This window comes from Pelobates fuscus, chromosome 12, assembly GCF_036172605.1.
Source record: "Pelobates fuscus isolate aPelFus1 chromosome 12, aPelFus1.pri, whole genome shotgun sequence".
NCBI classification, from domain to species: domain Eukaryota; kingdom Metazoa; phylum Chordata; class Amphibia; order Anura; family Pelobatidae; genus Pelobates; species Pelobates fuscus.
Window position 1 is genome coordinate 133,831,935 of NC_086328.1, and position 18,255 is coordinate 133,850,189.

At 40.3% G+C, this 18,255-nt stretch overlaps 1 protein-coding gene across 2 annotated transcripts in view; it reads right to left on the bottom strand.

Moving 5' to 3' along the window:
- Window positions 1-18,255, bottom strand: part of ANO3 (anoctamin 3) — a 349,289-nt gene that overhangs the window by 126,631 nt on the left and 204,403 nt on the right. For both annotated transcript variants that reach the window (XM_063438288.1, XM_063438287.1), the window contains exon 5: window positions 1,108-1,266. In XM_063438288.1, the coding sequence (XP_063294358.1) occupies window positions 1,108-1,266 (159 nt within the window). The remainder of the gene's footprint in view (window positions 1-1,107; window positions 1,267-18,255) is intronic.

The window sequence follows — 18,255 nt, forward strand, 5'->3', positions numbered from 1 at the left end:
GAGTCCCTTTAACCCTTACACTACCCTAAGCACCTCCCATGCCTCACCCTTCTGTCAGTCCCTACATTGGCTTCCTATAAAATATAAAGCTCTATTTAAAATTCTGGTTCTTGCTTTCAAATCGTTACATAATGCTGCTCCCACCTATCTATCCTCCCTTATACACAAGTATGTCCCGTCTAGGCCCTTACGATCTGCTGAAGACTTAAGTCTATCTTCTGTCCGTACTCCCACCTCTGATGCTCGCCTTCAAGATTTCTCGAGGGCTGCACCGTTCCTGTGGAATTCGCTTCCCTCCTCCATTAGATGCTCACCCAGTCTCCACTCCTTCAAAAAATCATTAAAAACCCACTTCTTCATAAAAGCGTATCAATTAAACTGTTAATAGCTCCCGACTGATTCCTCTTCTGCAACTGTCACTAGTCTAATACTATCCTTACCTTTTTGTGTCATTTTACCCCATTCCCTCTAGCATGTAAGCTCATTGAGCAGGGCCCTCAACCCCTCTGTTCCTGTGTGTCCAACTTGTCTGGTTACAACTACATGTCTGTTCGTCCACCCATTGTAAAGCACTGCGGAATTTGATGGCGCTATATAAATAACATAATAATAATAATAATAATAATAATAATAATAACACAATAAACCTAATACAACCCATGACCTTAAATCTAACCCTAACACAATAGTTTCAAAATATCTTGTAATATAGAAGGCACGGTGAAGCTTGTATCAGGGTAGAATAATGTCATCTCAGGTTTCTGGAGACATTTATAAACCACTTGACCTTAAATTCTGTCTTGTGGTTTCTTATATTGTCTCCAGATCTTTTTTATGGGATTATTTTCCAATAATACTGTTATATAGCTGTCTCTCTCTCTGTATCTAGGTATCTATTTGTGTCTGTGTGTCAAACATTTGTACATATTTAAGATATACAGATGTAGTAGACATCTGTGGAAAATGTTGATGTTTAAATAAATAAAATTATTAGTTATATAGAACTAATTGATGTGCTTTTTGGCCCATGCATGTTAAATATTTCCAACAGCAATATGTTATCAAGCCAGGTTTTTACCTGAAAGTAACAATCAAGAATACACTTACTTCTCTTTCTAACATCAAGCCTTCAGCTCGAAGGTTTTTTTCGAAGGTGCTGCGTTTTTCAACTTGTACACTTGATTTTTTATACACTAAGATGTAATCGATACGTTTTATACCATCTTTAAAAAATAGGCCCAGAGACGCGACAGTATTTACTTCACTCTGTAAGATGGAAAAGGGAGAAATGCAGATTATGACTTGTCTTGCTAAAAGCCCATCTCTAGAGGCATACAAGAATTGATGTTTTCGTACTCTAAATCCTGACTGTATATTTTATGATTTCACTGTAGATAATAAAAAATGGCCTTGATTACATATTTTGAATAAGCTTTTAAAATATTTTTTTCAACATATTTGAATATCAAAAAATATAATATACATAAAAATAAATAAAACTATAAAAAATATTTCAATATGTAAAAAGCATTAAAACATTTTTCTAAATAATAAAACAATTATAAAAGTTTATCCAAAAATATTAAATCATTTGAAAAGCTTACATAAAAACATAAAATTAGCCAATATGTTTTAAGAAAAATATAATCTATATCAATTTATATTTTTTATGCTCCGGCACCTATGTGTTTAGTTTATAAGGCATTTGTGGGGGGCTACACGCATGGCATTAACCCCCTGTTAAAGTATGTTGAAATTCATGGTAATTTATTGGACATCAAGCTTAGATCTTTCTTTCCTTCCCTTTCATCAATGCTTCCGACCAAGAGTTACAAATATCCTGTCTTGCCTAATAAAGATACCTTGGGTTTCTTTACAAATAAGTGTTCTACTGGTATGAGGTGTTAAGGGGTTTGAGGGTGCATCTTCTTCATGGAGAGTTTTGGAATTTTTCTGTGTAGATTATTTTTTTTAGTAAGTGACTAGCCACATTCATGAGTAGTTCATAAACATATAATGTATACGACACACTAATATGGACTTCCAAAGATATCATAAGACAAAGTACTCAGCCATCAACTTTTGTCCAAATTCAGCAGTCATCACAGTGACGGCTGTGAAATTCATTCATAGTCTTGCTCATCGTAAGATGTAATCTGTGAAGGCTCCTGTAGTCTTGCAGGATCCTCTATAGATGTTAGTCCTGTACTTTTGTGCATGCCTGAGAGTACAGCACTGATGTTGCTTCTAGCAAATGAAGCACCAGAAGCAGAAGAAGCCAAGAGGAAGATGATGGTGGCAGTCATGAGGGACAACTTCAATTAAGTAAAGCCTACCTTTCACTGCACACGTTGGCCACCTGACCCTAATTGGAGATGTCATCTTCAGGGGTCTTTGTGGGCTATGCAAAGACCCATGAATGTAAAAGATCTGCTAAAGGATTATACTCAGTGTACATGTTAAGCCAAGATAGCAATGCTATATTTTACAAGTTGGTTATCAATAGTGATGTCGCGAACATAAAATTTTCGGTTCGCGAACCGCGAACGCGAATTTCCGCAAATGTTCGCGAACTGGGCGAACCGGGCGAACCGCCATAGACTTCAATATGCAGGCAAATTTTAAAACCCGCAGGGACTCTTTCTGGACGCTCAGGGGTGGGGGCCGGGGGGGACAGTAGGTCCCCCCCTTACTGGTTTTTTTAGGACAACCACCCGCCGCACTGGGGTGGGGGTTGGAGAGGGAGAGGACAGTAGGTCCCCCCCTCATTATCTTTATGGCCCCCACCCGCCACCCAGGGGTGGGGGCCGGAGAGGGGGAGGACAGTAGGTCCCCCCCTCATTATCTTTATGGCCCCCACCCGCCGCCCAGGGGTGGGGGCCCTGGGGTGGGGGCCCTGGGGTGGGGGAGGACAGTAGGTCCCCCTGCTCATTATCATTATGGCCCCCACCCGCCACCCAGGGGTGGGGGCCATGGGGTGGGGGAGGACAGTAGGTCCCCCCGCTCATTATCATTATGGCCCCCACCCGCCACCCAGGGGTGGGGGCCAGAGAGGGGGAGGACAGTAGGTGCCCCCTCATTATCTTTATGGCCCCCTCCTGCTGCCCAGGGGTGGGGGCCGGGGGGGGAGGGCAGTAGGTCCCCCCGCTCATTATCATTATGGCCCCCACCCGCCACCCAGGGGTGGGGGCCGGAGAGGGGGAGGACAGTAGGTGCCCCCTCATTATCTTTATGGCCCCCTCCGGACGCCCAGACGTGGGGGCCGGGGGGGAGGACAGTAGGTCCCCCCTCATGATCTTTATGGCCCCCACCCACCGCCCAGGTGAACTTTCAATAGTGAACTTTCCCACGCTGTGTAAAATGACACAGAGCACTGTGATTGGATGGATTTCAAGCCATCCAGTCACAGTGCTCTGGGTCATTTTACACAGCGTGGGGAAGTTCTTTGGAATTTTCCCTCGCTGTGTAAAATGACAAAGAGCACTCTGATTGGCTGAAACCAGCCAATCAGAGTGTTCTTAGCCTAATTGCAGGGCGTGGCAAGGCTTTATAAGCCTACACCCGCCCTGCAGAGCTCAGTCTGCGTGGAGCCCTCCATGGGTGAAGGATTATTATTTTTTTATTATTTTTTTTTATTGCGTCGGTTATTATGGTTTTTTATTTGGCCTTTTTTGGGGCTGAAAAAAGAAGATTTTAGAAGAAAGAAAATATCGAATGGTAAGTAGTTTTTTTCTTTTTTTTACAGGTTCTTAGTTAAAGGTCCCCCCTCATTATTTTTAGGGTGAGGGGGGTAGATAGGGGAATATTTTTTTTTTGGGGGGGTGGGGGTGACTAGGGTCCCCCCCATCTGTATTTAGGGCCCCCACCCGCCGCTCAGGGGTGGGGGCCAGGGGGGAGGACATTAGGTCCCCACCTTATTAGTATTTAGGGCCCCCACCCACCGCTCAGGGGTGGGGGCCAGGGGGGGACTGTAGGTCCCCCCTTATTGTTTTTTTAGGGCCCCCACCCACCGCTCAGGGGTGGGGGCCGGGGGAGGACAGTAGGTCCCCCCCCTCATTATTTTTTAGGCCCCCATCCAATGCTCAGGGGTGGGGCCCCCATCCAACGCTCAGGGGTGGGGGCCGGGGGGAGGACAGTAGGTCCCCCCCTTATTGTTTTTTTTAGGGCCCCCACCCACCCACCGCTCAGGGGTGGGGGCAGGGGGGGACAGTTGGTCCCCCCTTATTGTTTTTTTAGGGCCCCCACCCACCGCTCAGGGGTGGTGGCTTGGGGGGGACAGTAGGTCCCCCCTTATTGTTTTTTTAGGGCCCCCACCCACCACTCAGGGGTGGGGGCCGGGGGGAGGACAGTAGGTCCCCCCTCATTATTTTTATGGCCCCCACCCACCGCTCAGGGGTGGGGGCCGGGGGGAGGACAGTAGTTCCCCCCCTCATTATTTTTATGGCCCCCACCCAACGCTTAGGGGTAGGGGCCGGGGGGGACAGTAGGTCCCCCCTTATTGTTTTATTTAGGGCCCCAACCCACTGCTCAGTGGTGGGGGCCGGGGGGGGGAAAGTAGGTCCCCCTTATTGTTTTTTTTAGAGCCCCCACCCACTGCTCAGGGGTGGGGGCCATGGGGGGGGACAGTAGGTCCCCCCATTGTGATTTATGGCCCCCACCCACCGCATAGGGGTGGGGGCCGGGGGGAGAACAGTAGGTCCCCCCCTCATTATTTTTATGGCCCCCACCCACCGCGCAGTGGTGGGGGTGGGGGGAGGAGAGTAGGTCCCCTCCCCTCATTATTTTTATGGCCCCCACCCACCGCGCAGGGGTGGGGGCCGCGGGGAAGGACAGTAGGTCCCCCCCTTATTGTTTTTCTTTAGGGCCCCCACCCACCGCTCAGGGGTGGGGGCCGGGGGGGAACAGTAGGTCCCCCCTTTATTTATTTTTTTAGGGCCCCCATCCACTGCTCACGGTGGGGTGGGGGCCATATTCCCCTATATAACAATGTTTGGTATTTAGTGAATATTCCCCTATATAACAATGTTTTGCATTTAGTGAATATAGGGGAATATTCACTAAATGCAAAACATTGTTATATAGGGGAATATTCACTAAATGCCAAACATTGTTTTATAGGGGAATATTCACTAAATGCCAAACATTGTTATATAGGGGAATATAACAATGTTTGGCATTTAGTGAATATTCCCCTATATAACAATGTTTTGCATTTAGTGAATATTCCCCTATATACCAATGTTTTGCATTTAGAGTAATAAATACAAAATAAAAAATAAAAATAATAATAATAAAAATAAAATGATTGCAGCTTCCGAATGAATCTAAAATGAATGCTGTCCAGTAGGTGGGAGGGTCTGCTAGGGAGGGTCTGCTAGGGAGGGTCTGCTGCTGATTGGCTGTAATGTGTCTGCTGACTATGAGGTACAGGGTCAAAGTTTACTCAATGATGACGAATGATGTGTTCTCCCGCGGCGGCGAACGCGAACATGCTACGCCAGCGAATAGTTCGGGACATCACTAGTTATCAACGTACTACAATTCACAGTTTAGTGAATAAGCCCCAGTATTAAACCCCAAGCACACATGAAAAATTATTAATTGATGATAGAGATGCATACACTGAAAAATAGTAATAAACCAGAATTAAAACATATTCACAGTCAGACTTTGCCGATAAGCCTGCCAAGGAGTATAAATCTGGCAATTAAATCCTCTGTTACAAGCCATAAAGTTATTGAGTATTTGATTTGGGAAAAGTGCATCAAATGATTTAGGCCCTGGATTGCATGGATTAAGACAGTCGGACAGGATTGAAGGACATAAGAAAACACACTAAACACCCCCACACTTTCACCTACCTACAGCATTCAATAATTGGACCCTCTGGGCACCGTCATGGCAACAAACTGTATGCTTAGAGTGTAAGGTCATGGAAAGGGCATATTTAAGCTTATCCATGTTGCATCATAACTATTACTGAAAGTAGAAGGCACTCTATTTTATGTTTTAAAATATGCTCATGTGCAGCAAGGTAAATTCAGTGTTACCAAACCCATGAAGAAAATAATAGATCTGGCGGTAGCTGTAGTGTCTGATTTCATACTGCAGAATAGACCTATTAAGGGCTTCAAAAGGATAGACATTTCTTTTGTTCACATGTATATAGCACAGTGTTATCGTTTTTATAAAGTAGTTTGTTCTATGCATACATATGTCATAGGATGCCTTCCATTATAAAGTGCTGAATAACTCAAAAAGAAATAAAAGAAATATATAAAAGTGTAAAACGTTTTTTAGATATCATACATAGTAAAACACATAATGAAGGTGCACTCACACTTTAAAGAGCTACTAAGAGCTCTGCTGTATTCAGCATGGATGGTACAATCCCCGTCTCAGGATTTATATTTTTTTCTGCAGGAGTGATGGTATATCTCCAAGGTAAGTGTGATATGCTCTGCCACATGTGAGTAGGATACCTACCCTATTTTCTATATGTACAAACACTTGTTTATACTGCACCATTGGATGTTTTTATTTTTGTCATTCAATATTGCTCATGTAAGCTGTAGTTTTAAAACATCTGGGGATCTACCTTTTGGCCACCCCTGCCATAGAGTCTATGTAAGGCCGTCATTGCACACAGATAAAGGGTTCACTCAGTGACCGATTTTCATAAAATCTAAGCTCTGCTATAACCAAGAGCATCTACTAAACAAACTAAAATAATAACTTGAATAATAAATTACAATTATGATAAAGGTACATGATGTCAAGGTAACTACCTCTGCTACTGAATCTGTTTAAATTCTGTACCTTAGATACTCTGTTTTTCAATTCTCTTTACTGTGTGTCTCTCAAAATGTTGGGAAATAATTTAGCTAAAGCTGACTAATGAATTTAAAAACATTGACCTCCCTGACATGATACACGTGACTGGCTCTTTTGTCTTTCCCTCTGCTCCATAATGCTTTACTTGCTTAAATAAAACATAAGAAGGACAGTATTCTTACTCATTTGATGCGGCTCATTGCTTGTTTCATCACCCTTGGAAACTCTTGCTTGTAGAATGAAAGGAGGTGTAAACAGACAGTGACCATTTGACAAGTTTATAAAAACCAGTGATACGGATTAGTGTACATAAACTGTCTGCTACTGTTTCCGAGCTGAAAGCCTTCATAAATTATCTAGTCATGAAAAAGTACCCAGTGATGAGTTTTTTTTTACCTGAGTTTGAAAGGTTTGCCTAGAAATTGGCGCCTGTCCGAGGCAAATAAACAAATATGTTCCATATACCAAACATTCCATATCCCAACAAAATTTATAGTCTTAACATTAATCATCGGTAGATGACTGCTGTATGGAATTCCGTGTGTTAGCCTTTAAAACATGTTTAATTGTATATGAATATATATATATATATATAAAAGGGGAGATTGTAGCCGTATTAGTCCAGTGATGTAGATGTAAAAAGCAGATAAAAATATTTTCTGTTTATATATATATATATATATATATATATGGTACTCTCTCACCATCTACTTAGCTCTGAGACATGTAAGGTGCATTACGGCATATACTTTAACCCATGCTATACCCCAGTGTTTCATCCGCCACTGCGCCCATATGCGTTCCACGGGTTGCTAAGTTACAACCTGGAACGCATACTTTCCCTTGCAATATGACATCGTATTATTATTACGATATTACCCCTCATAGAGAATGTGGTCAGGCTTCAAGAAGGGTACATTGACATTAGATAGTATTATCAAGTGCACGTACAAGTGAGATCTTTATGCTCAGTTTGTTAATGCCGATATTATAAGTGCTCCAGCGGTTGCTAGGTTACAACCTGGAACGCAAGCATTACCTCCTACTGTGATACTGGATTACCTACACACGCCCCTTTTGGGCCTGGTACACAAGGATAAAACTGCATCACATGCAGCTGCAGGGTGGGCTGTCTCGTGGCTTGGTGAGTACACAATCAGGGTGCAATTACTATGTGGTTGGGGGGTGTATATTCATATGTCTTTACACTTGTATTTAATTGTCTGTCCTGATAAAAGCTCCATGTGGGAGCTGGAATGTCGACATTTTTTTTAAATAGATTAAATTAAAGTAAAATTTATTTAAATAAATAAATAAATATATATATATAATTGACTTTCTCACACTCTCCATGTGGAATTTTGTTTTGTGTATTCCGCATTCTTGGGGCCTTGAAATCTAAAGGTACTGTGCAGTATCTTAGCTGTTACTTGAACTGCACTCTTCTGGACTGCAATCTCAGTTGTCCCACCTGGAATCTGCTGAAGCCACTTCCCCAATTTGGGGGTCACAGCCCTGAATGCCCCTATCACAACTGGGACTACTACTGCCTTCACTTTCCACAGCCTTTCTAGGTCCTTGGTATTTGTCCACCTTCTCATGTTCCTTCTTCCTGATGTTATAGTCACTGGGTATTTTAACATGCACCACCCTTGCAGTCTTCTGTTTCTTGTGTACTATGACAATGTCATGTTGGTTGGTCACTACTTGCTTGTCTGTCTGGATCTCAAAAAGCCACAGAATCTTAGCCATGTCATTCTTAACTACCCACCACTCGTTGCGGTATCTCCTATCTTGACTTAGGCAGGACAAGGCCATGTTGTGTACAGATATTTTGGTAAACAATCCCAGCAGCTAGGTTGTGCCTGGGAATGTATGCTGTCTGCTAAGGTCTCGCACCCAGCTCCTATGTGATGGATTGTCTCAGATGCCTCTTTGCACAGTCTGAACCTTGTGTCTTGTCTGGTGTGGTAAACTCCAACTTCTATTTAGCCGGTGCCTGTTCCTGAGCTGCTAGGATCAGTGCCTCACTGCTGTCTTTTAGTCTTGCATTTTCCAACCACTGGTAGGATTTCGTAATGTGAGTGTGTCTGATAATATGTATCTGTATATGTATGTCTATGAGAATATATATTTTTTTGTGTTTTGGGGAGGGATTGTGTGAATGTTTGTCTCTAAGAAAGTGTGGCTATGTGTATTTGGGAAAGACTTTGTATATGTGTGTCGTTGCATGTGTATTTGGCGACCCACAGTGCAAACAATGGTAAATCCTAGTGGTTTATCCCCCCAGCAACTGTTTCAATATTCTGGACATAAGTATGATCATTTTAAAAACTAGACCTAATAAGTAACTTTTTTAGTTATTTTTTTTTAGTTGCACTAATTGTGAGGAAATTATCAGCAATACTAATAGTATTTTTAGGGTTGAAAACAAAACTTAACTAATATTAAAACTTGTGCAAAAATAGAAGAGTCTACATTTCAGTTTAAATGTAAAATGACACGTTGACTTTTTTTTATTTTTGTACAAATTGAAATAAAAGTTACATTTTATTTCAACCCTAAATGAAGTCCTTGGAGTGCTGTCAGAAAGGATATATTCGAGATCCTTCCGGAAAGTATCCAGGAACGCACTTTGAAAATTACAGACATTTATTGAAGAAGATACCAGAAACATTGTACATAGGACAATGACACTTCAGCCAATCTGCAAAATCCTTTGTTGGAATCGCCATCAGCTGCATCGTCGTATTCACATGGATCTTACACATGAATCGTATTCACATGAATCTTACTAATCGTCTGAAGTCTCTTCCCTTTCAAAGGTGATTTTTAGTTTTGGTTAAAGCCAAAAGTTAAAGGTGGCCATATCTGGGCTGTAAGGGAACTAGGTCACCTGGGTGATTTCATGTTTCTCCAAAAAATTCTGCGCTTGACTTGATGCATGGGCAGGCGTGTTGTCATGATGAAGCTGCAAATCACTAGTTGCCCATAGTTGCAGCCAGTTTCGTTATATTGCATTTGTCAACCAAAAAAAGAGGTAGTACTCCTTATTAATTGTTTGGCCTGGAGGAGCGTACTTGTGATGGGCAACACCTTCCCAATCAAAAACACACAGTTAACATGGACTTGATCTTGCTGTGACTTTGCCGCATCTTGGACATGGAGAACCAGACAAATTCCATTGGGATGCCTGGGTCTTCATTTCTGGATTAGAGCTGATCTATTATTCAATTCATGTTATGACTTTCTTGAGGAAACCTGGTTCTTTGGTAGCGGTTTGAAACCAATCATTACCAATTGTAGCACAATGTTCCTTTTGCTCTGGCAGCAGATGCCTCAAAACAAATTTTGCCACGACACATTTCATACCAAGAACCCACGTCAAAATCTCAGACACAGCAGTTTTTGGAATCCTCAGATCAGCTTCTAGTTCTCACACTATCAGTTGCCGTCGATTGCAGCCCGTACACTTTCACCATTCTCAGATGTTCTGCTTGTTGTAGGCCTTCCAGAATGTGGATCACTTTCAACAAATTCCCAACTAGCTTTGAAGCATTTGTGCCACACTTTTATTTGTGCAGCAGTGGTTTCATCATCCCCCGAAGCCTTCTCAATCATCCAAATAGTTTCCGAGAAGAAATGTTCACACGTAAGGCAAAATTTGATGCAGACTAGTTGCTCTACTCGCTCAGTCATTTTGAATGCGACGGCCACACAAAGCACATGCTCACTCAATGGTGTCTTGAGCCCCTATTGACTAGTACAGTAAAGTTGCCATTGTTCATGCATGTGCATTCCAGTCCACTCTCCCTGCCAGGTTAAATCGATGTTGTACAAATCGTTCTTGGTATATTAACAATGGCTGGACTTTCAAATCTTCCCCAAGCCTAAAGTCCTTTAAGAGATCCCTCTCTACATACCTCAAAACAGAATGCACCTGTCATGGTTGATTATATATTTCCTACCTGTTCTATGTTAAATTTTGTATTTTTTGTGTATTAATATTGTTTTTGTATTTTATTGTACCCTAATTGTAACAATGCAATGAATTGTGGACCCAGGACATACTTGAAAACGAGAGAAATCTCAATGTATCTTTCCTGGTAAAATATTTTATAAATAAATAAATAAATAAATACATATTCTGGACAGATCTCACATATATGTACATATACAATAAATTAATATATTACAATGGAACAAACGTATGGCAAAAATAACAAAACGACCTAAGTCCCAAGTGCATGGGTGTTGATAAGGCATTGAGGGATTGATGACTAAAATAACGATAATAAAATAAATAAATAAATAACTCTATTTAGATAATAAAAGTATGTTTAACTTTTTTTTAAAACAAGAATCTTACAGGTGACAGTTTTTCTCACCTCTAAAAGGCAGTATATTTTTTGCAACTGATTTAATTGTTTGAAGTCAATCATAATACATGAACATGGAGATAGTCCCCAAAAATTAAAAAAGTTAGCTATCATCTCTCAAAATATAGACTAACGTATCTCAAACCACAATAACTGAAGAAATTAAAACAACGCCAAAGAAAAAAAGAAACATTAAAAACAGTTTCAGTTACAAGGAAAAAGCACATTATACAGTCTGGCAGTGGCCAAAAAGATATATCGTATAACACCTGATCAAAGAGTTCTTATAAGGATAATGGGATCTATGTACACTAAATACCACTTACGCAGGGTAACATATTAGTTTATGAAAGGGTGTCCAAGGTTTTAATATGAGCATAAAATACTTTGCTCAGCAATGCTATCAATGCTCGTTCTTGCAGTATTGATTTACAACATGATTCATGTACTCTTTTCCACTGTAAGAGAATGTGATGCTGCAGATCTTTTATGAGGTCTATGCCTGACCTAGAATTGAGATTATTGAGAGACAAAGAAGACGTACAGTGGTTAAGATTGATAGATTACTGTTCTGGCATAAAGCAAGTGCTGACCATGTAGAGAACATTTTCGGCTGTTGGACCAAAGTATTTAAGACAAAGAGAGAAGAATTATAACTGAGAAAAGATACTTGAAAAGTCAGAATAAGAATGTCCAACACAAGGTTTCTCTCCAAAAACAGATAACTGCATACAGCTTTTTTTTCATTTACCTAGATTTCTGCATGTCCATCAGTATTGATTAATGTGTAAGATCAAAAAGGATATACAATATTTTGTTCACAAATTTAGTGTGATTTCAATGTCACTACTTTTGTAAACTACCCGTTTTTACTTTTACTTTTTTTTTTTTTTTTTAAAGAAACACAGAAGCATTAAGAAAAAAAGTATTCCTTATGCTATAGTCTTCTCTTCCCTAATTACATTCAGGCACCCTTAAATTAAATTTTAAAGTAGGGAAAAGGTTTTTACTTACCTTTTTTCCAGAGCAGAGACTCACTCAATAAATATTGCCTCCTGATCCTCAGGTGATGTCATCCCGATGTGTGGCTTCAGACACTTTTTATCCAAACCAATGCTACACATAGAAAAACACTGGGGAGGAGAAGTACATGCTTTGTCCAATCAAATACTTTTCATAGGAAACATTTATATCTCATGCTTCTCTATGATCAGCATTTGGTGACATTCATTGTCAAATGTCACATAACCAGGTCAAACTTGGTCATTGCATCTAGTTGCTGTCAGGAAGGCGAAGAAAACACTGAGATGGTTACTCCAAAAACACCATGCTCTAGCAGAGAACACAAATCATTGCAGCTTTATTAGAATGAGCGACATCGGCATGAAGGACTGCACCACATGGGGGGAGCCAAAGCCCAAAGAATTTCAGACCTAGAAGTCCTTACTCATAGAAAAGAGAAACGTGGGGTCGTGACTGATCACCAAGCTGAATGGCTGCTTGCTGAAACAGCTCCAGGCAATACAGGCAAAGAATCCACTGAGGTTTTACAGTGCTATGGAGAACCCCAAAAGATCAAAAAACTCTCTCACTTTCCCGGCAGGGAAAACAAGCTCTCACAAAGTTGTTCAAAGATTACGCCAACCGCATGCCGACGGAACTTCGCCCTGACTCAAACTCGCCAAGCTCTTTCACAAAACTGTTCAAAGATTACTCCAACATGGCGCCGGTGGTACTTTGCCCTGACTTAAACCTGCCGAGCCCGCCCATATTGGAAGAAATCTTGCGGAATCTACCGTCGAAATCTGAACTAGCCGCAATGCCGACATATGCCAGGTAGGCCTCAGGGTCCAAGACTTAGAGGATGAAAGGCGGACCATACAGGCCCAAGTACAATCAATCACCTCCATAGTGGAAGCCCACTCAACGTATCTATCCCAACTCCAAAGCTCCTTAGATGATGTAAATAATTGGGGGCGCAGGAATAACCTCAGAATCAGGGGATTACCCGAGGCAGCAAATGAAGATTTGCCAAGCACCCTACATAAATTATTTAAGAGAATACTAGGCTACACTGTGGACATTCCCATAATGGCTCACCGCTCCCTAAGGCTCCAGTCTGAAAGTCCAGAGAATTTTAATTTGCTAGCACTGTATTTAACCCTGTAACTTTCCATGACACCCTAAAACTTGTACATGGGGGTACTGTTTTACTTGGGAGACTTCGCTGAACACAAATATTAGTGTTTCAAAACAGTAAAACATATCACAGCGATATATGGGATATGGGATCACTCACTTAACAAATATCTGGTCTAATATAAAACATTCTTAAGCCTTTAGTTATTAAGACTGAGAGCTTTATACAGGACACTACAGACTTCCTCAATAAACGTAACCAGATAAATGAACTATCCGAAAACACTATACTAGTAACAATGGATGTGAAATCCTTATACAGTAACATCCCACATAAGGATGGTATTGAGGCCTGCATTATATTTCTCTCATCCCACAAACCAACACACAAATATGATAGCGCAATAATTGCCCAGCTTATAGAATTCATACTCACACACAATTATTTCAGTTTTAATAACAATAACTACCTACAAACGACAGGGACAGCGATGGGCACAAAAATGTCACCCCAATACGCTAATCTTTTCATGGCTGACCTAGAAAACAGATTTGTATGTACACAGCCCCACAAACCATATACATAGTATCGTTACATTGATGATATTTTCATAATATGGACAGAAGGAGAAGAAATCCTTATAGACTTCCATAAATCATTCAAATCATTCCACCCATTAATAAACCTTAAAATGAACTTTTCAAATCACAGTGTGAGTTTCTTGGATTGCACAATCATTGTCACCAATGGCATTCTTCATTCATCTGTATAGAGAAAACCCACAGACAGGTACAGCTACCTCCATAGTTCCAGCTTCTATCACCACCACACCAAACAAGGTATTATCTGCAGCCAGGCTATCAGATATCACCGCATTTGCTCTGACACAAAATACAGAGATCAGCACCTGAGTACTCTGTCAGAGTCATTTAGGCAAAAGGGCTACAAGGAAAGGACAATATCTAAAAAAATTAAATCTGCCTTAAAAACATCACGGGATAGGCTCCTATAAAACAAAGGGGAAAAAAACAAAACAAGAATCCCTCTGGTAGTTATCTACAACCCAACTCTGGAAGAAGTATGTACAATTATCAAAGAATCATGATGTGAGCCCCCCATGTTAGCATACACACAAGCCCCCAACCTGAGACAAAGAGGGGTCTACAGCAAATTGACCACAGAACAGGAGCTCACACAGAATGGCACTGTACGATGCAACAAATCACTCTGCAAACTGTGCCAACATATATGTAGCAATAACAAAGCCAGACACAATAACAAATCATACAACATTAAGGGATCATATTCGTGCACATCTACGAATGGGGTGTACATGATACAGTGTACAGCGTGTGACAAAGGTTGCTACATTGGAGAAATTGGCCTTAATCTGCATCTCAGAATGAATCTACACAGACACTCAATCAAAAACCACAAGGAAAACGGATATTGTACCCCTGTTGGTCATCACTTCACCCAGACTGGTCACTCCATCCAAACCCTCAGGATTAAAGTTCTTAGAGGGAGTTTCAAAGACTCTCATGTATGAAAGACATTTGAGATGAAAATGATCACACATTTCAACACCAGAAATGAAGGACTTAATGTAGACTCTGGCTTTCTCACACACTATGAAAGCTTTCTATAAACACACATCTTAATGTCTTATATAGTTATTTTTCAATATTCTCGTTTCCCCTTTATTGGATCAATTTATTTACATACATATATGCAGCTATATACTTGCATGCCTTGCTGTGCTGCTTTTTTCTTGTTGTTGTTTTTTATTTTATTTTTTTTATATTTTTAACTAGCCTATTTATTGTTTATTTAACTTTTCTGACTATTCTCAGCCAGCCTGCACCTTTCACTTTCAGGCACATCTTCTGCCATTTAGGACACCCCACTCACCTCCCTCCCCTCCTCTAACATCAGTTGTTTTAAGTGTTAAACTCTATCAGATTGATCCGTATTGCTTCAGACTTGAGGAAGAGCGGAAAACTCTTTAAAGCTTGTCTTTGAAATATTATGTTAGTCTAATAAAAAAGGTATCATTGCATAATGCAATACTCTGGTATCTACTGGACTAATATGGCTAATCAAATCTACACTAGATATACATATAGTGATTCTCCGTGATTACTTTTCTAGCAACCTATTTCATTACCCCTACTTATACCCTTTTGTGTCACTATACTCTACACCCTCTAGCATGTAAGCTCATTGAGCAGGGCCCTCAACCCCTCTGTTCCTGTGTGTCCAACTTGTCTGGTTACAACTACATGTTTGTTCGTCCACCCATTGTACAGCGCTATGGAATTTGCTGGTGCCATATACATAATAAAAAAATATACACACACACATAGAGACAAAGGCAGAGAAAGACTACAGGGTTAAGTCTATTTCAGAAAAGACAAGGGTTTGATAGATATAGAAATGTTTTGTAGCATAATTTTGCAATGGAAAGTGAAACTAATGTTGCTGTTTTATTTTGAGAACAATATAGATCACTATCTTACAATTCTTATTTTTGTTCCCATTAGTGTAATTAATAGGTAGAAAGCTTATAGCCATTAGTGGTGCAAAAAAAGATCTCGTCACCTAATAGGGAAACAGAAACATGACTAGCTGGGAGGATGAAGTTATCTAGCAAAGAAGGCTTTCTGGAAAGTATCATAAAACAAAGGACAATTTATATTGTTTCTTGTTGAGTATTGTTTTTTTGCTTCATTTTATAAATTTAGTCCTTCAGACGTGATAGTCAAACTAATCCTAAATATGCTACATTAAGCTTAACAGATATACATATACACTGATCAGCTACAACGTTAAAACCACCAACATATTAGTAACATTGATTACATCGTTACAATGGCATCTGTCAAGGCATGGGATATATTAGGCAGCAAGTGAACAGTTAGTTCTTGGATTTCATATATTGGAAAGAGGAAAAATGGGAACGCAAAAAGATCTGAGTGACTTGACAAGGACCAAATAGGGATAGCTAGACCACTCGGTCAGAGCATCTCCAAAACGAAAAGTCTTTGTGCTGTTCCTAGTATGCTGTTCCTGGCATGCTGTTTTTAGTACCTACCAAAAGTGGTGCAAAAAAGGACAACCGGTGAACCGACATGAGGGTCATGGGTACCTAAGGCGCACTGGAGCATGTGAGGAGTGAACGCTAGCCCACCTGGTCCGATCACACAGGAGAGCTACTGTAGCTCAAATCTACTAAACAGCTGCCTAAATGATCAAAATTAATAACAGGGCTTTTTCTTCTTAAGTTTCACCTTTCAGTGTTTAAGTAGATAGCTCCCTAAATTGTTATCCTTACAAGTGATTGCCATAATTAGGGCAACCAATTTATGTATTACTAACTAACTGAAACAACAAACTTAAGAAGAGGGCTTTTTTTCACCTCTTTTAGCCATTTAGTAGCGCCATAATTTGGTGTCCTCGAATATGGCAAGTTTGTTTCAATTTGCTCCAAATTTGTTAGTTTTGGTTTGTAAGGAATTCTGAAATTCTCACATTTCTGAATTGCAGAATTCTTCCAAATCGTCTGAAATTCAATTAAGAAATCTATGGAAATTGCACATGTTTAGTAATAAACCACATTTTAATAACTTGAATGAGCTTTGTGCAAATTATATGTAAACAAGATTGTTTTGTGATGTTACACTGGGGTATCCATAGACATGTACAAGTTTGGAGTATAAGTGCTGTTATTGTAATATTTCCACTCTTTGCCCCAAATATATATCACTCTTCCCCGAGCCATCTCTAAAATATGGTTACATTTTCAGTTAGCTTGTCATCACTAGTGTCTTGTAATTGGCAAAGGAGCTGAGAGCTCTGAGTGGGTAGCTCTGTTTTTTATTGCCATTATCCTGCTATCATGCTTGCTGGAATTTTATACCTAAAACAATTTAGCTAAATGTAAATTTAGCAGCTGAATCAATGCCAGTCTTCCAAAACCTAAAGCTGTTTTCGTAACGTGAAGTGTTGTGTGTAAAGTAGTTATTCTCTTTTAGTATTCAATTCTCTGCAATTTTTTTTAGTCATAATCTGTCTCCCATAGGAATAATACTTGTGAGTTCTCCAGGCCAACATATCATGAATACTCCAAGATAAAAATATTCTAAGACACCATACACTAGAACTTTCATTCGGGCACAAAGATGTATTCAAAGGAGGAGAGAGAGGAGGCTCTGAGATTGAGGACCAGACTTCCAGCTGCCCCAGACTCCCACAAACCTCAGCCTGCATTCCCACTGAACCCCAGGGAAGCAAGCCTCCTGCACCCAAAAGGTATGGTCAAAACATGGAAATAATGACTTGTGTGTATCTGTTTGTGTGTATCAGGGTGTGTATATGTCAGTATGTGTGTGTATCTGTGTGTGTCAGTGTGTATGCATAATTGGACCTAAACTAAATATGGAAATATGTACCTTTGTGTGGAAATGTGTATGTGCAATTGTGTCAGTATGTTTTTGTGTGTATGTATGTCAATGTGTATGTGTATATGTGTCAGCATGTGTGTGTATGTATGTATGTCAGTGTGTATGTGTATATGTGTCAGTATGTGTGTGTATGTATGTCAGTGTGTATGTGTATATGTGTCAGTATGTGTGTGTATGTATGTCAGTGTGTATGTGTATATGTGTCAGCATGGGTGTATATGTGTGTGTGGCAGAGTATGGGTATATGTCCATAGATCTCAGCATTCAAACACCAACACAATACACAATCACACCCTTTCATTTAAACGCCAATACTTATATTAAATTGCCAACACTACACAGAAAATATCAACACTGCATACAAACACACCACTGTATTCAAATGGCAACAGTACATACAAATACACTACTACATTCACGCAAGCATACTTCATGGAAA